Below are 21,730 nucleotides of genomic sequence, written 5' to 3' on the forward strand. Positions count from 1 at the left end.
AGATCTACAGCATCCTTGCACTTTCTTGCCTTCAAGTAAAACGAAAACCACTGACAAACGTGCATAAAAATCCGATCATATGAACCCACCATAGCAAGCTGGGTAAGTTTAGAATTGCTGAAAGGGAAAAATAAGATTTGTCTGAATATAATACTATCACATACATTTATCGCACATTATTGCTTTGTTGAAACCCGGTGCCAGCTCATACACCCTCATTTTCCTCCGACAATGCATTGCTGGGAAGTTTCACCCATAGATACTCGACAGCTGAGTGACGTCGAGAGCGTTCGACAAAACAGACAGTGTCAATACAGGGCCAGGAAATAGCTCGGGTAAAAGAACACAAATAGCTTAGTATATGGATAACTGAAGGCAATAGATATATGGAAACACAGGGAAAAACACTTACAGCCAAAAGGGAAAGAAATGCGGCCATAAAGAAATACAGAGCACTATGGGTATACAATAGGTATGAGGTGCTCCGGGGTATGTGGAAAGGTGTAATGGTTCCAGAACTTACATTTATGCGGTTGTTTGCTTGATGTCAGCGTTACAATCAGGACACAATGACAGCCAAAGGTCAGTGGGAGGCCTCGCATCGGGCGGTCAGGGGAAGACTACAAATGAAGATGTTCAGTGTGATATGGGCTGTACAAGTTTTGAAGTGAGGGAAGCTCAGGGTAAAATCAGTTATGAAGAACGACTGAGGAATATGGAAGAAAGTAAAGGGCTGGGAGAGTGTTCAGGCATTTGTACAGGAATAACATTGATTCACAGTGGAGGAAAAGAACTAGGAAGCACACCAGCAAGTACTTGACTGGTACGGTGAGCAACGAGGCAACAAAGAAAGCTGCCATAAGTAACTAGTAAAGAGGAAAAAAACGAAATCAGGAAAGAAACAATTTGTGATTTGCCTACCTGATCCACCTTAAGCAAGCATACCTTCAAGATTCAAACGTCTTCTGGTGATATCGGCTTTTATTGCTCCCCATGCAGACCACAATGTGCACCAGCCTGGTTTGTCTTTCCCGCAAAAATGCTAACAGATGAAGTGGAAGCACATACCAAAGTAATGCGATGGTGGGACTCAAATTTAAAAAATTCTGTGGCGAAAGTTATTCTTCTCAATGATACCCGCTCTTCTGCTTATTTTTTTATGGACCACCTTAGTGCGTTAATAACGTGTAAACATAGGCCGAAATGGTATCTTTGCCAAATTCATGGTTTTGTTTTGGAGCGTGGAAGCATAACATAGGCAAAAATAAAATTTTAGAAGATAGTAAGCTTTAGTGACAGTTTTACAAAGCTAATTCCAAGTTTTCTTCTCTGACTGTTTTTTGTGAAAAATTTTGCAAAAACGCTAGAATTCGCACATTTTCACCTCAGTGCTGGGGAGTAAAAAACATAAAGTTATTTTGTGAAAGTGTTTTATAATGAAAGAAAAATTTTCAGACAACACAAAATACCATATTTTGAAATAATGTGCAAAACTGTTAATGTTTGGCGAATTTATTTTTTGCCCTTGGTTTTCCATCATCTCGTGAAATTGAAATGGCGCTCACCTGGCCTTGTTCTTTTTTCCGGTCAAAATATATTTGCGGAAATACTGTTCAAGCACCGTTTATATACGTCTTAATTTTTTCGTAATTTTTTTAGAGAAATTAATTTTCTTAAGTGCCACGGTGAGGACAGTTGGCGAGGAATGACCCTATGAGAAACCAAGCTTGGAAAGTCGGGAAAACTTCTAATTTGGTAACCTAGTTTCACTTAACAGTCAAGTAGAGATCAATAATACACAGCACATATAATCTGCTCGTGCATAACCGCTTCTGTCATTTCCCTTAACGTTTGCTGCAATGGCCGTGTACCATAGCACGTTTCCAATGATAGCACACCCATGAGGTCACGAAGCGACTCCTAACTCTCACAGGTGGTGTAGCCCACTTTGCGCATATATAACCCTGGTTTACTGGACACTTGGCACCCAGACAGCAGTTTTGCCTTTCAAGTCTGTGCCAGCACATCATGTTAGCACACATAACGCAAGTAGTCAGGCATTTGCTAAGAAACATCACAGTTCCATAGTCGTCTCTGTGCGACATCATTCTACTGCTCCAAACAGTTGACAGCTGTATTATGTTCCAGTTTGACGGCATGACATCATATGCAGTTGACCTTGTAACATTCACTGACCATGGCTTCTGGCATTGACTCTGTGAAGATTATCTTTACGTTTATCCTTTTTCTAGCAGGTGTCCAACACTTCCAGTGTCCCACGCCGCCGCAGTGCCCTCATCGCACAGTGGGAGCAAAGGATCCAGAGCACCGATGTCGCCAAGTCGTAAAGAGAGAGAGAAAGAAAAGAATTGCGATGTTCTTTAATATACATATATATGTATAAATACTGATAATCTATTTCTTTGCGCCCAGTACAGGTACTTTAGTTCATTTCGCATTCCCCTTAGTGAAGTCTTTTTGAATGGGTGTCTTCGAGACGACGATGCACCAGTGTCCCAAGTGACATTTCTACACTATGAGCTGGTCACCAGAGCATAATCTCGCTAGCGTTGATCATTTCAAAGATCAGCTTGTGCAAGGAGTGGAAGGAATAACGCTAGTAGATATGGAACGTCCTTGTGATCAGCAAGAATGTACTGATGTGGTAGTTGGTTCGACATAGTGCTATTTTTTATAGCAAGGGCAAAGCGCTAGACAACAGAAGATAAAGGGCTGACTATCACTTCATAGTTATTGTTGGATTCTGAAAAGTACATAAGCTGTAGTGACAGAGGTAAAGGATAGAATATGAAAGGACACCATTTCCGTATTCAGCGTTACAGCATATGTGACACGTGCCTATGCAATAAAATCGCTTCTATCGTTTAAGGAAGTCGACTTTCTTTCCTGGCAGGAAAATGAACACAACAGTGACGCACCTTTCGCCAAGTCCTGGAATATCTCAATCTTGCATCTATGATGTATTACTTCATGACTAGCACCGCGTTTAAGTCAATAAAACTTTTAAGGCTTAAGAAGTCTTGAGTGTTAAGCCCCTGTGTTTACTGAAGTGCAGCAATATATATTTTAGCCATGGGTGACAAGCTACTAAAGGAACTTTTGGAGCATTCTAAAGTTGTGAGGACTTCTAACGTTGTTGAAAATGTTGTATGTTGTTAGATTGTGATGAATCACAATTGAAAAAACAGCATGTGATGTTCTCAACAGTTTCACTAAGCTTTCACCTGATTAGTACTAAAACATGAACATCCATTTCAAAAGTTTAAACCATTTTTAGAGTTAGTGCTGCATTCATCAAATTTTGGGGCGACTCAGATTTGATGAAGCTACTATGCTGCGCTGAAGATGCGACAGGCTGACGCAAGAAATAACAGAGGCTAGAGAAACGACAGGACTTGGTGATAGGTGCATCAGTCTTGCATTTGTTTAGTCTTCACAAAAGGAACTTGGACTGCTTTCTTAGGCGCATGTAATGTATTCTGTTAGGCTCGATGTAAAAATGGGCCATTTTGTATGTCCCCCTTTCCCTTAGTGATTATGACTTACATATTATGCAGAATCCAATAATAGACACGATTTTATTGTCAACATTCTCTGTTATCTTGTCTGTTCTGTTGTCTCTTCCTTGCGCGGACAATTAGCACTTTTATAATCCCTGTGTGTTTTTGTTTTTTTTGCTTTGATACCGCATTGCTGTGCACTTGGCATGTGGTCTGTGCAGCTGCTGAAAACCAGATGTGCAACAACAGTGAGGTATTTGTCAAACTGTTGATGCACTGCAACATATCTTGACATTGCAATAAATGTCAGCGGCTGTGGTTTCGTATGCTCTTGGGTATACTGTATACAGTCTTCTGTGCTCAAGAAAGAGCAAGAATAACATACCAAGTCTCTTATTTGTAACATATTATGCGTTTATACCTGTGTAGGCTGGTATAAGCTTGAAGTGCACTACTAGGACAGGAATAGGAAAGCTATTGCTAGTTGTTCACAACATCAGAGGCAGATGCAACTTTAAAATACAGTATTGTTTCTACAATCAACACCTTGAGCGATAGTGAAATAGTACAAAACAACAGCAATGCATAAGGTACCATGCCTACCTAATTCTAATTTGCCTCTGAATGTAATGCACGCGAAGTATTAAGGGTCCAAAATAAGCAAATAATGGCACCGAAGGCATGCACTCCATTTATACACCAAGAAAAATGTAGCGTGCCTCCAATCTTTGCAAAAAGAAGAAATTACTTTCACAGGATGAAACTTTATTCACACTTAAGGTACATTGTTATCACTTCAATGGACCTCGACACATTTCCGTCCATGCCATTCATTGCATTTGGTATTTCTTGAATGACTCCTCAACCATCACGAATGAGACCCATGCGTTAACAAACGGCTTTGCCAGTTTGCCCGACAACGTAGGCAAGTGTTCAATATGCCAAAAACAAACAACACGCAGCTCTGGTGCCACCGGCTTAGCATGTAAAACAACTTTTTTTAAGAGCCTTCGTAAAAAAAGTGGTGTATTGTCATTGCCAAGCCAAGCTATAGGAAAGCAAGTTTTGTCGCCATATGGATGGCTATGGTGATTGTTTGCGCTGACAGTAGTTTGCTGGCAAAGCTGCAAATGTGGTTTCATATCCAATTGAACACAAGCATATTTCGGACCTATTTTGGGGGGAAAAGGTGCGCCTTTGAATTGTGTAAATAGGCTATTTTCTATGAGTTACTGCAGTACGAGTAGGTCGTGAGGAAAACTTGTGTGAATCCAGTGGGATTGTGACAAATACTAAGAGATGTTCTGTGTCCCTAACCAATTTATGAGAAAGATGCCTAGGATATCTACAATATATTTATCCAGCAGTCATTTTCTGTAGGAGACACTGCTGCAAGTGAACGTTGCTGCTTCTTTCCACAACACGCAATGTTGGCGGAAGCTGCATTTGGCATTAAAGCCAGCCTGGTGGTGCAAACTTGTTGCAGGTGCCTTCCAGCAATGTGCTCGCTTTGTTATTTCCTGTCCGTGTTGAGAATACTACTATGGCTGTTTTGAAAGAGCCAGCCAAGGATGAGCCTGGAATTTGGAGAGCTTTAAAGTGGCCTACGTCACAAGCTCTCACCTTCTCTCTCTTCTTATTTTTGAGGGGGGGAAGGGTAGTTATAGTGCAGGCGTGCCTGGCCATGACAAACTCCCAGCGGTCAATGTGTACCCCACTGCACTCTAGGCATGTTTCTGCTGGCGTCTCCATGCTTTTGTTTTGTGCTCTCATGGGAATAGTAGAATAGTAGAAGGTCGCTAGATATCATTGCCACTACAATAATTCAAGTGCATTATTACTGATAGTATTCTTGAGTATACTACGGCAGCTACACTAACAGAAGAGCATGTTTAGCAAGTCTGCCTAATGCCCGTTTCCAACTGTAATGGCAATGATTTATATTCATGAATTCGCATCGGCAACCAAAGAAAGGACTTTCACGATTACGCATGCAGCCATCTCATTGTTTCTAGAAGCAAGGTGTGTGATATTATTCGAGGTTGAAGATGCGTATGAAAAATCTGCACAATGTGTTTCGTGTTTATGAAAAAAAAAACGGTTAATCGCATGAAAAGTGAATTTCTGATATAAAATAAAGCTCCCCTACATGCAGTGATAATTTTCTCTTGCTGGAAGCATGATCGAACAAGACTGGGTCCTAGCGAACCATGAGTGCACAATGAACATAACACAGCTACGGATAAATGCCTTGCTCTAGCACAGAAATGAAAAGGAACCTGGAAGGTGGTCGCAATGTGCCTGCAAGAATTTGAGTGCAATTTAATGTATAATGGTAGTTTTTCTAAAGGTACACTTTAATGAGGCATCTGTGGTGGCATATTAATTGTGCTGCCACACTCGGCAACAATTTATGAACATTGTCTGCATCATCACCAACATGTCGGTGGCTCTGCCACACGAAAGCAACAATTGTTGGAATATATGATGAGAACGTGTATCCTGCTACTTTTTTGTTCCATTGTTGTGACAGAGCTGCTGATGACACCCTGTACAGACAGTATTGACCTACTTGCTTACATTGTGACAGTGTCCTAATGGTAATACCATTAGGGATTACGGGAACTGAGGTATAGGAGCTGTAGTATTACAGCTTCCAGAGGAGTTGCACCACCGGAGACAGCTTATCTTTAGGAATGGTTCGCCCACAGATGGACATAATCATCCAGCATTACCCCTGTCTTCGTTGACATGCTCTAGGTGCCACAGGTTATGAAGACTGTGCACAACTCTTGTTCACCAAACTTTCTGCCTGGAGGTGCCAGTTTCAGCAAAGAGGGGTGAAATACTGGCAAAGTCCTTGTGAAGCGCAAATGCTTTCAGACTTCTTACAGGATTCGTTGGATCGTATACCTGTGACATAGCCTCTGAAGATAGCAACTGGGTGTATCATTAATCGCCTTGACAAATGAGACCTTCATAAAAGGCCCCTTGTGATGCTTTGACTAGCCTTTTGCTTGTTCTGCTGGATGAAGTTGAATTGCATCAAGCAGGACATGACGCTTCTGTAGTTAAGCATTAGCATGAAGTCACTAAGTCGCATTGTACTGAATTAAGCCATTTTTCTGTGACCAAGTGTACGTCATTTGCCGCACCTGTCATGTGCGTCTTTTTAGCACACCGAGTCATCGATTTTATCTGCAGTTATTCGGACTGTCCCCAGTGCCTACATGCAGCAAGTGCAGAGCCAAGGTTGATGCAGCGTCTCAGTTGTGGATGTGTTGCTAACCACTCTATTGACAACTGCTCTCAACTCGACTAAGACAGTGGAAAGTGGCCAATTGCAGCCCTGTTTTTTACTCTTGTATGTTTAGCTATCTGTAAGAATGGGCAGCTAGTTGTTATTAACGATCAGCGTTTTTAATTTGCAGTCCTAAATGCCTTTGAGATTGTGTCATATAGTTGTAGATGTACTTAAGTCTCCCTCTTCACACGCAGCTGCCGTTGCAGTGTTCCTTTGATGTTGTTATCGACAAGTGTGATTAATTACAGTCCAGCTTCTGGCTTTTTCTTGGTGCTTTGTGTATGGCTGGATTTGTTTTGTACTTATTCGAAGGTGCTGCATTTGTCACTTGTCAGAGAGAGTGGTAGCTAAGGAGACTTTCTGTTTTTTAACATTTTGCTTATGTATGGGGGCGCTTTACTAACCGCGTGCCGCCAGTTTTAGTGAGTCATATATTTTTATAAACTTAATAAAGGACTACACAATGGATACCTTTCGCATTGTGTTTTTGCATCGACTTGCTATGGGTATCACAAAGGTGAGGGTGAAAAATGACTGACTTGCATGTCAAAGCTGTCTTAAAAGCAGATCAAAACTGCATCTAAACGTCAGTCAGTCACTTTAACCGAATTATTGTTCTTATTTAATAATGAACTCGTTTTCATGCACTGAGTGTTTATTATGCAACTCCACTTCAACCTAGACAGTAATGGCAGGGCACTCACCTTACTTGTGCTATGCCTCGTGATTTGCACTTTAGCTTAATTTATTTTCCTTTATTACCAATTATACTAACGTAAAATATTACATTTACGTTTTAAATATTAATTTGTATTCTACAGAGTTGCATACAATTTAGTTTAACTGCCTCTGTGGAGATTTGGTTATTGTTGCCATCTGAAGGTGATGAAATATGCTCTCACTATAAATAAATTCAAATTTCACTCATCCTTCTGAAGAATATTATCAGTGCCGTTTGTGCAAATCTTAAAATGTGCCTGCGAGCTTTATTTCGTGTTCTCAAAGAAAACGCACACATCATGTGTCCGCCTTCTCCGCATTTGTCAGTTGGTTGAATTTCTGCCAGAGTTCCAATTTTACGTCTGCAGGTAAGAAGCAGGTGATAATGGCCGACCGGTTCTGTTGGTACATAAAGAAAACAAATCATTGTAAGCTTTTTGTATGCAATTAACAGCAGAATTCAACTGCACATGACCTTATGGAGAAGACCTGTGACGCGTTGCATACATCGACATCCCTTATTTGATTAGGAAAAAAATTAAGTCATGAGAAATGTTGCAAGATTATTTTTCTCCAAGCAAAAAGACAACAAAAAGAAGGTGCAGGGCATATTGTTCTGGTAACAACTTAACCGAGCACAATTGTAAGAAAATATTGCAAGAATGCAATGCACATTGGGTCATTGCGAATTCCGTATTTCATCTTAATTGATTTTTCTAAATTGCATGTCGTAGACATTCGGCTCAATTCCTAATGAGTTGGGCATTACTAGCACGTAAAACTGCAATATACACTTAGAAAGTCGCTTAAAATTTTTTTAGTCTGTAATTTATTCGAAAAGCATGTATTGAAGCTGGGCTATTCAGGCCATTCAGTCCTCTAGGCATATGTACTTGATAATAAATCCGAGACTAACATGCTTCTTTCCATACTCATTAGGAACGCAAACAAAAAGCACAATGCGATGTTGGACTAGTTGGTACCTGCTCGAAATATGGTTCTGGCGAAGAAAACTAACGGAATGAAGAAGGGACAGAAAGGCGCTCTTTCTGTTCCTTATGCCAGAACCACATTTCAAACAAAACGAGAACCCAAGAAAAATCAGGGACTAAAGGTGCCCGTCTCCAACTGCACTATGCCCCTGTCTTCGATATTTTGTACACTGGAACAACGGTTTAATCCTATCAAGGTGTCACAAATTAAACAAACAAAGTGAATAAGAAATATGTAGTTTCATTCTGGCAAAATTGACTTCAATATCTCAACAACAAGCACATAAATAATCGACAAATGATTTTACGAAGTAGAAAGAGTCTTATTTTTAAATACTCTGATTCTTTAACAGAGACGTTAGACTTAGCAGGGTCAAACGTAGCGCAGTCTCTTAAGGCTCTAATGTAGATGCCACACTCCTTTTCATACAAGACAAGGTGCATGCATACCCTCCAGGAGCTAAGAGACATCGCTAATTAAACAACTTTGTATATGAAATTTAGCAAAGAACACCCACCATATGTTGTTGCATAAGCTCGCTAAACAAGTAAAACAAAGCCTGCCATCAAAATTTAAAAAACTTAACTCGCAATATAACTGCGCCAAATTTTTTATTGTCTAAGCCCCAGAAATAAAATTTTCGTAGGAGGACTGGTCCATTAATATTATTCTATAAAATCGCTCTCTGAAATGTCTGAGACTTTGCTTGGTGAATTTGAGTTTCGACACCTCGGTTATCATTCGAGAGATCAGGAATCAAGTAGTTTAGGCACTGTTTACCATAATTTGATCCGAGTTTGAGAAATCGATAACATAGTCTGTAGTTTGCTTACTAATAATTTGTGACGATCACGGAACTCCCTAGCAGTCGTGATGTCCTTTCTCCAATATGGTTGTCGAAATACCTTGGCGTTATGCATATTCGTTATCCTATAGTTATATCGAAGTATAAAAATTAATTATTGCTAATAGTCATATGTGCTGCCTAATAGAAGCTGATGTAGCTGAAAAAATTAGTCTTAGCCTAACATGGGGAGGAAGAAACCTAGCAGGAAGCATGATGTCAGTCCTCCGCAGACCAGCCTCGTCTGATGCCACCGCTCCCTTTCTTTCTCACTTCCTTTGACTGAGTGTCTAACCGGCGGAGAGAGCCACGCACATAGTTTGCAGACCTTTCAGACTATTGTTTAGCTCGCAATCCCGGTAGGCCTTTTGTGACCCATGCGTCACGATCGCCTCTCTGAAAAGCGCGAGGCGGCCACAAGCTACCACCGCATTTTTTCCCATGAGCATTCCCCTTTCTTTTCTTTTTTTTTTTCTCAGCGAGAGAAATGAGGGGAATCGAGAGTCTCTAGCTTTTCTTACAACCACCTGAAGCCTACAAGCAAGGTAGCCAAGGGAAACATAGGAGAAATTAACTGTTTAATTTAAATGTAAGAATCAGGAAGACATTAATTAAATAGACTCTTTTTTTTTTTGCCGCAAATAAAAACGCGTACAAAAGGAAGACACACAGACGATGGCACGAACAGCCCGTCGTCTATGTGTCTTCCTTTTGTGCGCGTTTTAATTTGCGGCTAAAAAAACACATCTTTCGGCAAGCACCATCTAGGTCAACAAACACTTCTGTTCGGTGGCTGATGTACTCCCGTCCACTTTCTTGGCCATTTAGCAACTCCCAGGCCTGGCAGATGATGTGGAACATCCTTACACACACAGGCATCACACAGTACAGGAAGCTATCAACTCTGCCAAAGATAGCATCTGTAGCCATGACGAGTCCAAGTTCCCTTGTCGGAACACTGCCTTCAGGTTAAGGTTTTCCTTGTTCGCCAACTGTTGATCAACCCTCCATCTTTTCGTGACCCCTTTTCTCTTGTTTGGACATTGGACATGTATGTCGTAGCATATGTTACCTAGGTGTCTTTAAACTACTTCTAGCCTGAGAAGGTTCCTGCTATATCAACATGCCTTGCGCACTGGCTGCGTGTACGCCGATGGCGCTCAGTAATGCGTGGACTAACGAAAGCGAAATTCTTCATGAAAAACGAAAATTACAAAGCGAGTAATAAATGAAAGTCTGCCACTGTATGGCAGCGCGACAAAACTATAAAAATGGTCTGCCTACTACAGCTCTCGGAGCGCCTATAAAGTCCCCTGAATTGGCATGTTATCTAAAGGGTGCAGAATGCAAGAAATTTCATGTACCATGCTTGAAACGTTAAAGAACCTCATCCAGTCAAAATATGTGACCCCCAGTCTGGCATCCCCAATGCAGCTTTGGGACCTTAAACGCAGAATGTTGCCGTTTTCTTTAATTGGCATATCATGCACGTCTTTAGGAGTAACCCATATTTCTAGAATGGTAACTTTATAGAAAACTCGTGTTGAGTAAAAAAATCACGCAAGCTTTATGACGCGATTTTGTCTGCTTTTGAAGTTTATGAACGGTTGTACACCTCTCCTTGTAATCCTGATGGTTAAATTTCTCTCAGGTGTTGAGATCCTTGACAACTTAAAACTCACAGTAGTGTTTTTGTGTTAACGGCTTAAAACGACATGGATATTATGCATTGTCGCAACGCTTAATTATGTAATCAGCTGTAGAGTTCACATGCGCCGCGAAAAGGTTCACTCACGCATTGCAGCAGGTCGCCGGGGCCAAGTCCGAGCTTGAGAGCCAGGCGGTACTCATCCTGGAGCCTTGTGTGTGTGATGGCGGGGTCGTCAACGCTGATCGAGAAACTTGCGCCATCACGCCGCAGCCTGCGTTTACCCGTCATCGAGGACGCATTCTGTACAAGAATGCGACGCCTCATATCACATTCTTTAGAAGCCCTTTGAACTCTTAAAGCTCGACCAATATATTTATCGGCAAATGCGAGTGTTGTTCCACCACCACAGGGTATCGAACCCATGCCCTTGCAGAATACCTCAAGTTCAGAGCCTGCGTGGGTTAACCCCTGCGCTTTTGTGCAGCTTTAGCACTCGGCAGTTTATGCGGGGTTTTGTGCACCGCGTGAGCTCTTGGGTGTGGTGGCGTTTGTGCATGTATTCCAGAGTCCACAGCAGACATTACTGTGGAGGACAAATACAGCGTTATGTGCGTCCCAAAGAAGTTCTTGACAAGAGCGAGAAAACATTTCTCGGGATGCTTCACCAGCATCACCGTTCTCTACCCTTCTCCTGGTGATCCTCCAACAGCTGGGCATGAAGATGCTGATGAGGTGCACGGCGTGGCTCCTTGAAAAAACTCGGGCAGAACTTTACTATGACTATCCAACTATGCGAATTGCTCCAAGGGCGTCACGTAAAGGCAGCGTACTGCAGCCGGGCTTTCTATCGCGCCGCTATGAAACCTGCCCATAGCACTTACCCAATAGTCCAAGTTGACGTCAAAGAGGTTCACTGAAGAGCAGCACTGGCGCATACCCACGGTAATGGCCCACATTTTCATAGTGTTGCGGTGCTAAGCACGAGGTCGCTGAACTGCTATCTACACAGGTCTGGTATGGTCCCCTCACCATTATGCTCATTCTGTGGCGAAGCGGAAATGATAGATAATTTCTTGTTGTCTTGCAAGCGTTCTTATGTTATGAGAAAATGACTACTGGAAATCCCGCTTCGCAATTTTGGCCTAAATTTATCTGTGTCTGTGATCCTATTTCTTGGATCCTCCATTATTTGTTCCCAGAACAGAAATGTTTGCTTGGCAATCCAAAATTACTTAATTGAAACCAATCGATTTCCTTGATATACTGATCGTCCGTACTGATGTACGGTTTTCCTTTGATAGCTTTTCTCCCCACGCACAAATATTTTGCTTCTTAAGCTCCAACGTTAAAATTCTTAATTCCCTCGTCTTTAATACACCTAATTTAACCACCCGATTTATGGCCAATCCCCCACTTTGGGCGTGCACCACAGGCACTCAGGAGATCAACAACTCGCCGCTGAGCTACGGGCCGTCCACAAGGCTCGCGGAGCAACGGTCAGGCACGGCCCAACCTTTAATTATTGGATGAGGAACCCAAGTGTGATACGCATATTTGTAGAGCACCTCCAGAAACCGCGCCGAACGAGTTGTTTCCGGTACGATACGTCTCGTGCAGTCCTTTTTTCCGGGTTGCATAGAAAGCCCGTGAAATATGAAAAAAGCCACGCGACGGAGCGCTTGCGCAGTGGTATCGTTCTACTTTCAAGCGTGCGCTCGGTGAACAAGGTCGGCTGCATCGTGACTGACGGCGCTGTGCTTTCGACGTTTCGTTCACGTTGAAGCGACAGATGCACGGAGGTCAGTTGGCTCGCGGCTGCTTCCGCGATTCCTAACTCCACCGTTTTCACAGACAGTTTCCGCTGTCATTGAGCGATGTGTGTTAATGTTTACCTGTGCGCGCGTGAACACGTGCTGATTAATTTAGCTTAAACACGTTGGCGGGCTAGTTGGTTTGAATCCATGATAGAATGGGCAAGCACGACTGAACAAGGACGTAGAAAGAAGTAGGCACGCAAAGACAGCACTGTGTCTGTGTGTCTGCTTCTTTTTACGTCCTCGTTGAGTCACACTTACACATACTGTCATTGTTAATTTAGTTAGTAAGCAAATATTTACAAGTTTCCTTACTTCGTACAGCTATCTACTAATTTGCTATCGCAAACGGTGCTTCGCCTTCCGGGTGGAACTGCGATTTTTTTTTTTTTTAGTCAGCAGCCACCGCTGCACGAAGCGTCGCCCTTGTTTACAAACATCTATCTAGTATGGACATTCAGGCCTCCATGATTATCAAAAAAGGTCAGTCATGCGCCACCAGTGAGAAGGGTATACCGTTACACTGGCTGAAGAGCCCGGCAGTGTGTCGATGGCCAAGATTGAGGCAGATGTCGCTGCCACACTGACAGAATTGCCTTGTACATACGCATCGCTTGGGAAAGGAACGGCGCGCGTCGAATTGTGCGGCGCAGGCGACTCCGGCGGCACCTGCGAGACGTATCGTCACGCGGCGGTGAGGAAGAAGCTGGACGCCTACGGCGGGCCGCTGAGCCTCTACACGGCGGTGATCACTTTCCAAAACCATAACGGACGCGTGCCTCAGCGCACCAGCCACATCACCTTCGCCCACGAGCTGGGGCACAACTTTGGCTCGAGCGTAAGTTCCTGAAATACGCTGCCACCGAGGAGTCGGGTCTATCGATTAAATGCTTATCGCATAAAGAACGGCCTGTTCGCGGTCGGCCACGGTTCAATTATGCGCAGCACGCAATTCATTGCGATCGAAGGACCCCTCGCCCTTCTCGTGTTATCTTGCAATTGTTTGGGCACGACAGTAACGATTTGGGTATCCTTAAGTGACGCTCAGTTAATTGTACACCCCTCACTGTTCGAAAGCGCAGAATTCCATAGGCATGACTAAAATCGTGATGCGTACGTTACAAATTCAATTCACGAATAGTTTATGCTTTAATCACTATTTCTACACGTTTAAGCATGGAAACTTCCGCGTACCGCTTCGCTCCTCGGAAGTGCCGAGATATTGAGATTTTGAGATTTAGAAATGCATCTCGAATATAGGCACCCATTCGTCCCACGCAACACGTGCGTCCAACTGAAACCACAGCATGGTTGCCAAAGGGACCGACGACCACCCATGTTCCGCACTACCGACTAATTTTGTTTGCACCTGTATGCCCACGTTGATTTCGATGGCTCTTAGCGCAGCACTCATTCGCGTTCAGCAGCTGCCTCGCACGTGGCCCTAGTCTGCGACAAGTCAGCTGCCGCCTAAAAAATGGGCGCTGTACGCGCGGTCACTAGCTCTTCAACCAGTACGCACCTCAGCGATTTTCCTTTTGCGAGATCGAGATTCCTGCAGATAACATTTCTTCCGTAACGGACAGTTGCTTTTCAGGAAAGACGGTCAGTCACCGCCATTAATAGTCTTCGCACGTCTATTAGATGCATGCACTATTTAAGAAAGCGCATATTGCTTATTAACCTGCACGCTTAACCTGCGCGTTATTAACCTGCGCCACAGCAGGCCACTTGCATGGTCTACGGTTCGAACCGTTCAGGCAAACATTATTGTTTTACCGGCGCCGGACACTAGGCCCTCGACGAGGGACACGATACGGAAACTATAAGTTCATTTGATGCCACCGCATTTCGACTGCGACCCGAATCCTGCGACTACACTGCTTGACCCGGGAGCCTGTTTGCGCGCCCGGCGGCTCCCAGGGCAACTGCATCGCGGACGCGCAGCCCGGCGTGGATCCCAACAACCGCGAGTCCTGCAGCAGTGCCAACATCTCGGTCATTCTCGGGAGAAGGCATGCGCGGCAGCTGTCTCCAGGGTGAGCGCTGCAGAGAACGCTACAGTCTGACCCGAGTGATTTGTTTTACCGAGTCAGCAGGTGAGTGAGTGTGACAGTCGATCTGCTGCGTCTATCCCGTGCCTGAAATAGCGCTGGCCCACGCGTGCTGGCAAATGGCGGTGCAAGTGCGACGGAAAACTCACCAAAAGTACCACTGCAAACACCCTTCAAAAGATGTGATGCCATGAACATCAGGGAAAGCATCTATAGTATACATTCAATAAAACTTAGCTGTATATATTCTCGTTTCTTTAAACGCCTCAGCTTCAGCAAAAACACAAGTCGGTGCAACCTCTCTCTTCAACCACGTTCCTTAAAGACGAATCCATCTCTTCGCGATTGCGAATGTATCGGCCATATAGGATATCTGGAGGAAGCCACATTTTCGTATGTCCTCGACATCTTTTTGATGAATGTTGTGATTATAGCTGCAAAGTAAAGCAAGGGTTCGCAGTGGAGCACGCACACATACGAGAGCCACCTTTCAGGAAATTCTTTACTTCGAACAAAGAACGTTTATACCAGGTTGCTTCCGTAATAACGTGTATGCCTGGCATAAAATATATGTGCTTCGAATGTATCGTTGGCTAAAAGTGTTGTACGTGTTCTCACTACCCATTCACTTCCCTTTCTTCTCTTTAGAATGCCAATTCTGTAATAGTAAAATGACACTTGAAAACTTGCAATGTACGAGCAAGCTGACGAATATAAATAAACATGACTTAGGTGTGCATAGGAGGATACGCTGCTTTCCTACCCGTGTGGGGCTTCTTAATGTGTTTGGAGCCCAATTGTAAGGCGAGGCGCGAGAGTGTCCATACATTGGCATCACGTTCGAGCGACTGTAACAACACGGGCGCGTTACGTTTGTACAAGTTCACAGGAAAGCCGGTTTATGTGAGAAGAATACACTTTTGTAACAAGTAAGCAAATGACACGCTGATGTATGTAACAGAGAAACTGACAGAGACTGAAGTCAATGACAGAGTAAGGGAAATCGAACGGTTTAATTTGCGGAGAAGTATTGACCGTAGGTTAGTATCTATACGTTATTCATCATGCTCGTAGTAAAACGAAAAGTACCGAAAGTGGGAGAAAACAACCTACCGCCGCCGAGAGCCAAACTAATGCTTCACACGCGATACAACGGTGCGCATGGACATTGGCCAAGTTTCTCTTCTTAAACGACACGTTTGGAAGCGCCGGGTCTTGGCATCGCCTAACTTTAAATATATGCAAATGACATGTAGCTGGAAAGAACCAAGTTAATGCTTGCGATCGCTTGTAGGCACACAGATTATTATATTTTTTTGCATTCTGACTAACCACATAATTAGTCTTAATTATTCATCTTCTCAAATATTATAATTAGGTGAAAAGTGTCCACGAGAAAATTGAACAACATGAGAAACTCCCGACACAGCTTTCTTTTGCTCAATGCGTGCTACATAAAAGTTTTTCCAAGCATGAAAGACGCCCGCGAATACACGCAAAGTGCCTTGAGTGCCCAGTCGCGCGGCAATTTTCCGTGTATTTGTAGGCTTCCCTCGTGCTCGGAAAAACACTTGCATGCAGCACGCATTGAGCAACAGAAAGCTGTGTCGGGAGCTTCTCATGTTGTTCAATTTTCTCGTGGACACTTTTCACCTAATTATAATATTTGAGAAGATGAATAATTAAGACTAATTATGTGGTTAGTCAGAATGCAAAAAAATATAATAATCTGAGTGCCTACAAGCGATCGCAAGCATTATTAACTTGGTTCTTTCCAGCTACATGTCATTTGCATATATTTAAAGTGTAAATTTTTCACCTAATTATAACATTTAAGATTATTAATTAAGACTAATTATGTGATTAGTCGGAATGCAAAAAAAAATTATAATCTGAGTGTCTCCAAGCGAATGAAAACATCATTACCTTGGTTCTGACAGGCACGTGTCATTTGTATATTTTTAAGGTTTGTCTCAAGTTGCGTGGGACACTCGGCAGAAAGAAACACGCATACCGACAGTGTCTAATAAAGAGCGTCGCTGACGCGTTCCTGGCTGCGCTCGCGCTTTTGCCATCACCGGCACTTGTTTCGCCAGCACACGAGCTTGAATATCACGGAAGGTGCTAGGAAGGACAGCATTGCGTTGTCGTGCCGTGATGAGTGTGTTGGCTGAAAGCCCGCTGCTAGGATTTCGAACGTTCACCTGTTTCGCCTTCATTGCGCACGCGAGAGAATCCTTGCGGCGCACACACACACGCCGTCCTGCTGCCGCCGTCGCAGCGCGGTCCCCTGTGCGGCAACACAATCCGCGAAGGGGAGGAGCAGTGCGACTGCGGCCACACGCCTTCGGAGTGCAGGGATCGCTGCTGCAGGCCGCGCAGGCACGCCAAGCCGTGCACTCTTGCACCCGAAGCCCGATGCAGGTGCGCCTCGTTTGCTTGTGCCGCGCCGTAATCTGCGCTGTTGTTGCGGCAGGCATCTGGGAACGCAGCTTCTGCCTGCCGAGAAGTCTGCGCAGACGTGACCGTCATTCCGACACCTTTGCTCTGCGAGCGCGCGTCTTTGTAGCCAGACGAACTCACTTTCCTGGTATATTTTTATTCCGGATATCGTCACTTCCACGGCGCAGCTTTTGTTCGCAGCAACTTCGAACACTCAAGCGTGCACCTTCTGGCCGCTCTCCTCCCAAAGCATTTCGCGAGCCGCGTTGTAGCTCTGCAGGCTCAACATCGGGACCTGGGTCCGACTGCAGTATAGGCTTGTCTGTTCCAAGAATATAGCCAACGCACCTCGTTGCCACGGCAGAACAACGATGTGAGATTACATTAGAAATTAAATTTAGGGGTTCTCCGTGCCCAAACCACGATCTGATCATGAGGCACGACGTAGTGGTGGACTCCGGAGATTTGGTACACCTGGGGTTCTTTAACGTGCACCTAAATCTAAGTACACGGGTGTCCACATTTCGCCCCCATCGAAATGCGGTCACCGTGGCTGGGATTTGATCCCGCGACCTCGTGCTTAGCCTTTCTGGTTTCATAAATGCTATAGCGCTGACTGGGATTTGATCCCGCGACCTCGTGCTTAGCCTTTCCGGTTTCATAAATGCTATAGCGCTGAATAACACTATAACCGAGGCAGATTTCACAGAAGATGTCGATTGATTTGGATGTTTTCGTTCAGTGACCATTTGTTCCTCGCAGCCCGAGCAACGGGGCCTGCTGTACAGAGAACTGCACGTTACGCAAAACGTGGTTTGTCTGCAGGCCAGAAGATGACTGCCGCTACGAGGCCTACTGCGAGTATCCTTAACTTGCTTGCTCTGTCGACTATTAATCCGGCTACGCACTACTCAGCTCTCTTTACGAACCATAACTGAGCGCTAACTCACGAATCGGAAAGGGAGCCCAATTAAGTTTTATAATACCTCTCTCTCTCTCTCTCTCTCTCTCTCTCTCTCTCTCTCTCTCTCTTTCTTTCTCTCTCTTTCTGTTTTCTTTTTTGATGCATCAGAAAGCTCAGAAGTGCCCAATCTCGCGGCGGTTACGCGGCACGGTCACCTCTCGAGTACCTGGCAATCCATACGGAGAAACGCAACACGCAAGCGAAAATTCACTGTTGATTTAGGGGTAAATGTCGGATAAATACGTTTGCATTGGATAGGTTAGGTTAGGTTAGTATCCGGTTAGGGTACGGCATGGACCCGGCACCTCTTAGAGGTGCCGAATCTACGACTGAAACCTTGTTGCCAAAATTATTGCCACGTGTACTTATTTACCCATTTCTCGAGGACTGCATTCCACCCGCTAACAATTTAGTTATCCCTCAGTACAAGACGCGCCTGCATACTTAATCGAATGTTATCGTTGACTCTATCTGTTGTGTATATTCTCGTCGAATAATCTGTAGTAAAACTGTAGGCGCGACAGGCATTGTGTGGCACCTTCTGGAACCCACGCGGGCACCAGCGATCACCCTCGAACCTTCGACAAGTCATGTACAGAAGCCGGTGCGCTTTACCCGGAAATCAGATTTTCGACTATCGCCAACTGTGCTCACCGTTATCGCTGCTATTGAACGCGCTCAAAGATAACGCCAACGTCGCCACGGACCAGCAAGCTTAATCATCAAGGCCAATAAAATCAAGGCCAAGCCAGCACACATGGACATAAAGTGCACTTGACGGTGGTCAGCTCCGGACCACCGTCAGGACGCGTGTCGAGTATATATATGTCGAGTATATTTGCTATATGGTGAACGCGGTTTAAATCACGGATCAGGGACCTGCAAGATGTGCCACGTATACTGCTCAGACACTTCTCTCGTATTCACCACCAGATAGCCACTGAATTTCTTCCATTTTAGCACTTCAAATGCTGACGTATTAAAACATCGCTACGGTGCGAAAAGAACGAGCCAACTAGCATGTTCACGGTGGCGTCGCCTTTGCTCAGTGAACTTAGTTGAGAACCTTTTAGACCAGCAGTGTACTTTGCTAGGTAAAACATTACACGCAGAATGTCCTGTGGTGGTTATCTGAATGGTCCTTAAGTATTTGCTATACTAATCACCTGCCGTTTCGTCGTAGTATGCTGCTGTATTTGGTATAATTGCGATTAACACCGCGAAAGAATCGTGGAATGGAGAAGCGCGGCTGCAACACCGAAATGTTGAGATAGCGTGAGATGTACGACGAAGAACAGGCGAGTATAGCAGCAATGTTCCCTCGTGTTGTACAATGGTGCGTTTGATTAATGATGCCGCTTCTTCGTGGAAGATGAGCACTGGCTGACGCGTGCTGTAGTACGCGACGTAACTGGACAGTGTCACGTTTGGTGTAGGCCTCGTACATAGACGTGGTCGACGACGCTGCGTGCCTCCTCTCGATGCGAACCATTATCAGCCGTGATCAACCGTACTCCGGCGGCAACTGAGTATGGCGCGGGCCCTATCTTGAACGCAATCTGCGATGGGACAGAGTCCACCGAGTGCTGATAGCTTCGTCTGAGCTGTGTTCTCACCGCCTAGTTCGCGTTGAAGCTGAAAGGAAGCGCGAAGGTCAGTTATTCGCTCGCTGCTGCGTGCCCCATCTTGAAAGCGATCGTCTTACGTGACGGACGGACGAGTCTCCTCGTCAGGCAGGCATAGAAACGCTTACGCATTTGATAATTTCGCGCTGTGCAACCTTGGCCAGAGTACGACAGCGGCCACCGAGTGCCCCTTGGCCGCGCCGAAGCCGGACGGGACGCCGTGCAATCGTGGCACGCAGCTGTGCCGTGCGGGCGAGTGCCGGCTTTCGGTCCGCCTTTCCCGACGGGCCGCTTCGTCACGTCCGCGGACCAGTGCCTGATTGCATGCAGGTGAGCGAACATCGCACCGCGAGGGATGTGTGTGAACATTTGTTGGAGGGCGAATCGAGCACCGCGTTATCGCTTATTCGAACCGGCAGGATTTGGTTTCCTCGAATACTTTTCAAATACGAGGGGTGTATTTTCAGACGATATGGAATTTTTAAATGTTGCCTGTGGCACATATCGTAATTGTAGTCCTTGAGCTGAATTACTCGAAACGGCGACATCACTCGCACAAAAAATCGAAATTCGTTATCGACTAATTAACTAAACTTAATTACCTTACGGCACATGTTAACATTTATTTATGTTCGTTTTGTTACCCACAGCGCCTACATGGCAATACAATGGGGTACTGCAATATACGCAAAGCATAGTAGCAGTTGTAAATGGCGCAAGCAATATAAAATGTCATGGTAACAACGCTACTGCTTCTCGGGCGAGTTGCAATTGCATACTAGTATGGGTTGCGCTTTCGAAGACAAGCATACAGTAAGACACACAAATAAACAAACGGGAGCGCTCTAGCAATTAATATTACAGCGAAGCTTTATATGTGCACCCACCCATAGATTTTGCAATGTCCGTGCCTCGAAGCATAGCAAACTAGTAAGGCATGTGCTGGCACCTAACATAACAAGAGGAACGCTAAGAGACCACCGATACCACAGTTTCATACAATAATTACTAGAGGGAACTCTGGCAATAGTGTCTATACGTGTCTACGGGAGTTGCAATGGGGGAAGGAAAAAAAACGTGCAACTTCCGAAGCCAGCGAAGCTGTTTTGGCATGACTATTGTGATAACTATATTGATTTATATAGTTATTGCCACATTGATTGAATAAAGACACATACACGTAACTTCGTGGTTGTTATCTTCTTTTACTTTGTCTCATTCTGTTACCACAGTGACCTGCCATGCTAAACACGTTCTTGCCGAAGGTTAGATTTATACACGACCGGTGACGCGTGGCCGGCACATAGACGTCCATGTAGCACTAAATTCCAGGGAGTTCCAAGAGGAAGGACACGATCCACTTGCTGTCGAAACGTGCTATGTTGTCGTTAAGGTCACCCACCCTGACGATCGCCAAAGGCGTCTATTAGGAAGGCCTCAATGTCTCCTTTAGGTGTAGCCGCGGAGATGTAGGCTGTCGCGACGAGGGTTCCGTCTGCACGGAACGCGTCTGCACACAAGAGAGCTCGATGGTCCCGACCAGTCGGCCGTTGCGCGTTCGGCGGCTTCCCGGCGCATTCGCGATGTTGTTCACGTCGGCGCACTTTGAGGGCACGTTCTTCTACAGAGCGAACTATGCGCGTCCTGCCCACAGCAAGTCCAAAGTGCGGCTGCTGATAACGTTGAACCTTGATAGCGTCAAACTGTGATAACGCTCGAAGCCCACCTACAAGCGAGGCCTCGTGAAAAGGGCAAGATGTCTCTGTCGATGCGACATCGGCCGGAAAAATTTTCAGAG

General features: G+C 44.8%; 2 protein-coding genes across 9 annotated transcripts in view; one reads left to right on the top strand and one right to left on the bottom strand.

Annotated features, from left to right (window-relative positions):
• LOC126539319 (uncharacterized) overlaps positions 1 to 7,293 on the top strand; it is a 361,484-nt gene extending 354,191 nt beyond the window's left edge. For 5 of the 6 annotated variants that reach the window (XM_050186109.2, XM_055075507.2, XM_050186111.3 and 2 more), the window contains one exon: positions 2,253 to 7,293. In XM_050186109.2, coding sequence (XP_050042066.1) covers positions 2,253 to 2,348 — 96 coding nt within the window. In that variant the 3' untranslated portion in view covers positions 2,349 to 7,293. The remainder of the gene's footprint in view (positions 1 to 2,252) is intronic. The other variant, XM_050186110.3, reaches the window with a different exon arrangement.
• A 481-nt stretch (positions 7,294 to 7,774) lies between these two features.
• The window catches only part of LOC126539353 (neutral amino acid transporter B(0)-like), a 156,706-nt gene continuing 142,750 nt past the window's right edge, over positions 7,775 to 21,730 (bottom strand). For all 3 annotated transcript variants that reach the window (XM_055075510.2, XM_055075509.2, XM_055075508.2), the window contains 2 exons: positions 11,178 to 11,333; positions 7,775 to 7,944 (listed from right to left, as the gene is read on the bottom strand). In XM_055075510.2, the coding sequence (XP_054931485.1) occupies positions 7,843 to 7,944; positions 11,178 to 11,333 (258 nt within the window). In that variant the 3' untranslated portion in view covers positions 7,775 to 7,842. The remainder of the gene's footprint in view (positions 7,945 to 11,177; positions 11,334 to 21,730) is intronic.

The sequence above is a fragment of the Dermacentor andersoni genome, chromosome 11, assembly GCF_023375885.2.
Source record: "Dermacentor andersoni chromosome 11, qqDerAnde1_hic_scaffold, whole genome shotgun sequence".
Lineage (NCBI taxonomy): Eukaryota > Metazoa > Arthropoda > Arachnida > Ixodida > Ixodidae > Dermacentor > Dermacentor andersoni.